The sequence below is a fragment of the Octopus bimaculoides genome, chromosome 4, assembly GCF_001194135.2.
Source record: "Octopus bimaculoides isolate UCB-OBI-ISO-001 chromosome 4, ASM119413v2, whole genome shotgun sequence".
NCBI lineage: Eukaryota > Metazoa > Mollusca > Cephalopoda > Octopoda > Octopodidae > Octopus > Octopus bimaculoides.
The window spans coordinates 123,158,154-123,160,653 of record NC_068984.1 but is presented as its reverse complement, the minus strand read 5'-3'; the positions used below and the strand labels follow the sequence as shown (position 1 = coordinate 123,160,653).

The following is a 2,500-nucleotide window of genomic DNA, read 5'->3' as shown; positions in this document are numbered from 1 at the left end:
TTAGTACCACAGGGTAGGAACACCTTCAGTAATCCGTGCATTAGTAAAATGGGAAAATTAACAAGTGGTTCATTATTTTGCTAAAGACTTTGGATACATATTTCTGCATAATGAATTCTGCCCTATTGTGTTACTGAAGACTGGATCTTTCAATTCATAAGTTGATTTCCTTCTATCCTTCGTGTAACAATATTTAAACAATGGCTTACGGTGGAAAAACAGAAGACATTGAAAGTGAGATAAGGCAATCAGCTCAACCAACAAATAAAATATGTTACTTACCTTTAATAGCATAGCCTTCGGCTAAAATCCGTAGAAACCGGATTGAGGGAGACTTAATAGTGATGTTATCAATATCAGCTTTTTCCAATAAAGCATAAGCACCAGTATAATTGCCACGACAGTAGTGGATTTTGACTAATAAAAGTTGAGCATCGAATTTGAACTGAAATGAAGACAAGCAGTCTTAAATTTTATATTCAGAAAATAGTTTTACAAAGGTATTATAAAGTTTGTCAAACCTCAAATTGCACTTTGAGAATTATAAGCAGGTTATGAAAAAGGAATTTCAAATTCAAGATATTATCATCAACAGCAAGTTCGTGTGAGTGCAAATACTTGTTTAACCCTTTCGTTACCAACCCGGCTGAAACCAGCTCTGGCTCTGTAGTACAAATGTTTTGTTTTCATAAGTTTTAAATTAAAATCTTCCACCAAACCTTAGTCACAATTTATGTTCTTAACACTAGCTTAATGATAACTAAGTCGTTTTACTAAATTCTTTGTTATATTTAAAATAATTGAAAGAAACACAGAGCATCTCAAAATAAATACAGTAATGAAAGGGTTAAGGAGCTTTTTTAAGTTAACTGCATAAGCAAACATCAGTGAAAGAGTTTCACAGAGGCTGGGAATACTGTATGTAATTACAAAGAAGTTGGATACAGAAAGAAGAACCACCAACTACAAAGTACTAGTTCGAGATGTAACAAAATATGTCTGAACACTTTGAATAACATGCTCAACCAACACTGCTCAACTCAATAGAAAGTTCTCGGTATCATTACAACTGATGAATCTAAAGTTATCGATAATTTACATCACAGGCAACAGGTTATAGTATATTAAAACTCAGAACCATGCTGTGACTGCAGTATAGAAAAGGTCATTGTATGATGACTAGTATTTTCCATTTACAGCACACATATACATACCTGAAACCAAGATCCACACACACACAGGATAGAAGCTTTTTGCTAAGAAATCTTCAGACAACAAAATATGTTACCAACTAGTAATTTTCATTGACAGCAAATGTTTAGCAACGATCACAATTTCTTGATTTATTTCCCCTTGTTTATTCGCTGCCAGTTGTGACTGAGAAAATTTCTTAGGTCTTAGGTCTCTTGGTTAGCTCCTGACAATGAAGACAGGGTGATTTTTTTTTCTCATGACCTTAGTAACCGCTTAGGATCAGCAACCTCCATGCTTTGTTACTATTGTTTTTATCCTTTTAAGCTGTCTACACAGAAAGGTTGTAAATGGCTTTCACTAACATATCTGTAGCAGCTGGGTTTCTACCCTGGTTACCAAGTTTTAAGGCCACCTTCTCAATACTCTGTAGAAGACATAATACCAGTATTGCTTTGCCACCTTGCAGGAACATGAGGAACTGTATGTCCACAATCATACCACCTGCCTGCATATCACCAAAAGTTATGTCAGTACTGAACACCCATTCATATTGTGACACAAAAGTGACTATGAACTTAAGTCTCCTTCAATACTGTCACCACTGTCCTTGATGGTGTTTCTCTTTCCCAAATATTGTCGGACTAGTTTATAGGAATTCACCCCTAGGTCCAATCATTGTTGTAGTGGGGTGCTTGTGTACCTCAATGACCTTGAGAGCTGTGCCAAAAAAGTACAAGCTCCTAGTAGGGCCTCCCATGTTGGACAGGTTAAAGAATAGAGGCCAGATTAATATGAACCACCTCTTCCCAAAGGTAAAAATGGATTTGTATAGGGCCAACACTACTACCTAGAAAAAAGAAAGTTACAGAAGCATCAATGACAAATAATAATAATAAAACAAACTATGCTGGATCATAGATATAGCACGCCCTGAGAAAGAAAACGCTGACAACAAAGTATGTGATAAGGAAGAAAGAAAAGTCAAGAGATATGTATGACAGGTTAGCTTGGGAAGTTAAGCAGTTGTGGTTGATGAAAAAAGTAGCAGTAGTACCAATAATTGTCAGAGCTGGGAACAGTGAGCAAAAATCTCAAGAAGTACGTGGAACAAATAGGGGCTGCAATAAGGGTGGAGCACTTGCAGAAAACAGCACTGCTTGGAACTGCTCGAATACTCTGGAAGGTGCTCGAAAAATAAGAGGTGTTACTTTAGTTCACTGGTAGGGAACAGCTGACACCATAGTACATCTCCAGCATTAGAAGCTGTGCAAAGGCAATGATGATAATAATAATAATAATAATAATA

At 36.2% G+C, this 2,500-nt stretch overlaps 1 protein-coding gene across 1 annotated transcript in view; it reads right to left on the bottom strand.

The window, feature by feature from the left end:
- LOC106881187 (tetratricopeptide repeat protein 7B) overlaps positions 1 to 2,500 on the bottom strand; it is a 44,940-nt gene that overhangs the window by 17,424 nt on the left and 25,016 nt on the right. Inside the window, exon 3 of the mRNA XM_014931479.2 lies at positions 283 to 445. Within this exon, the coding sequence (XP_014786965.1) occupies positions 283 to 445 (163 nt within the window). The remainder of the gene's footprint in view (positions 1 to 282; positions 446 to 2,500) is intronic.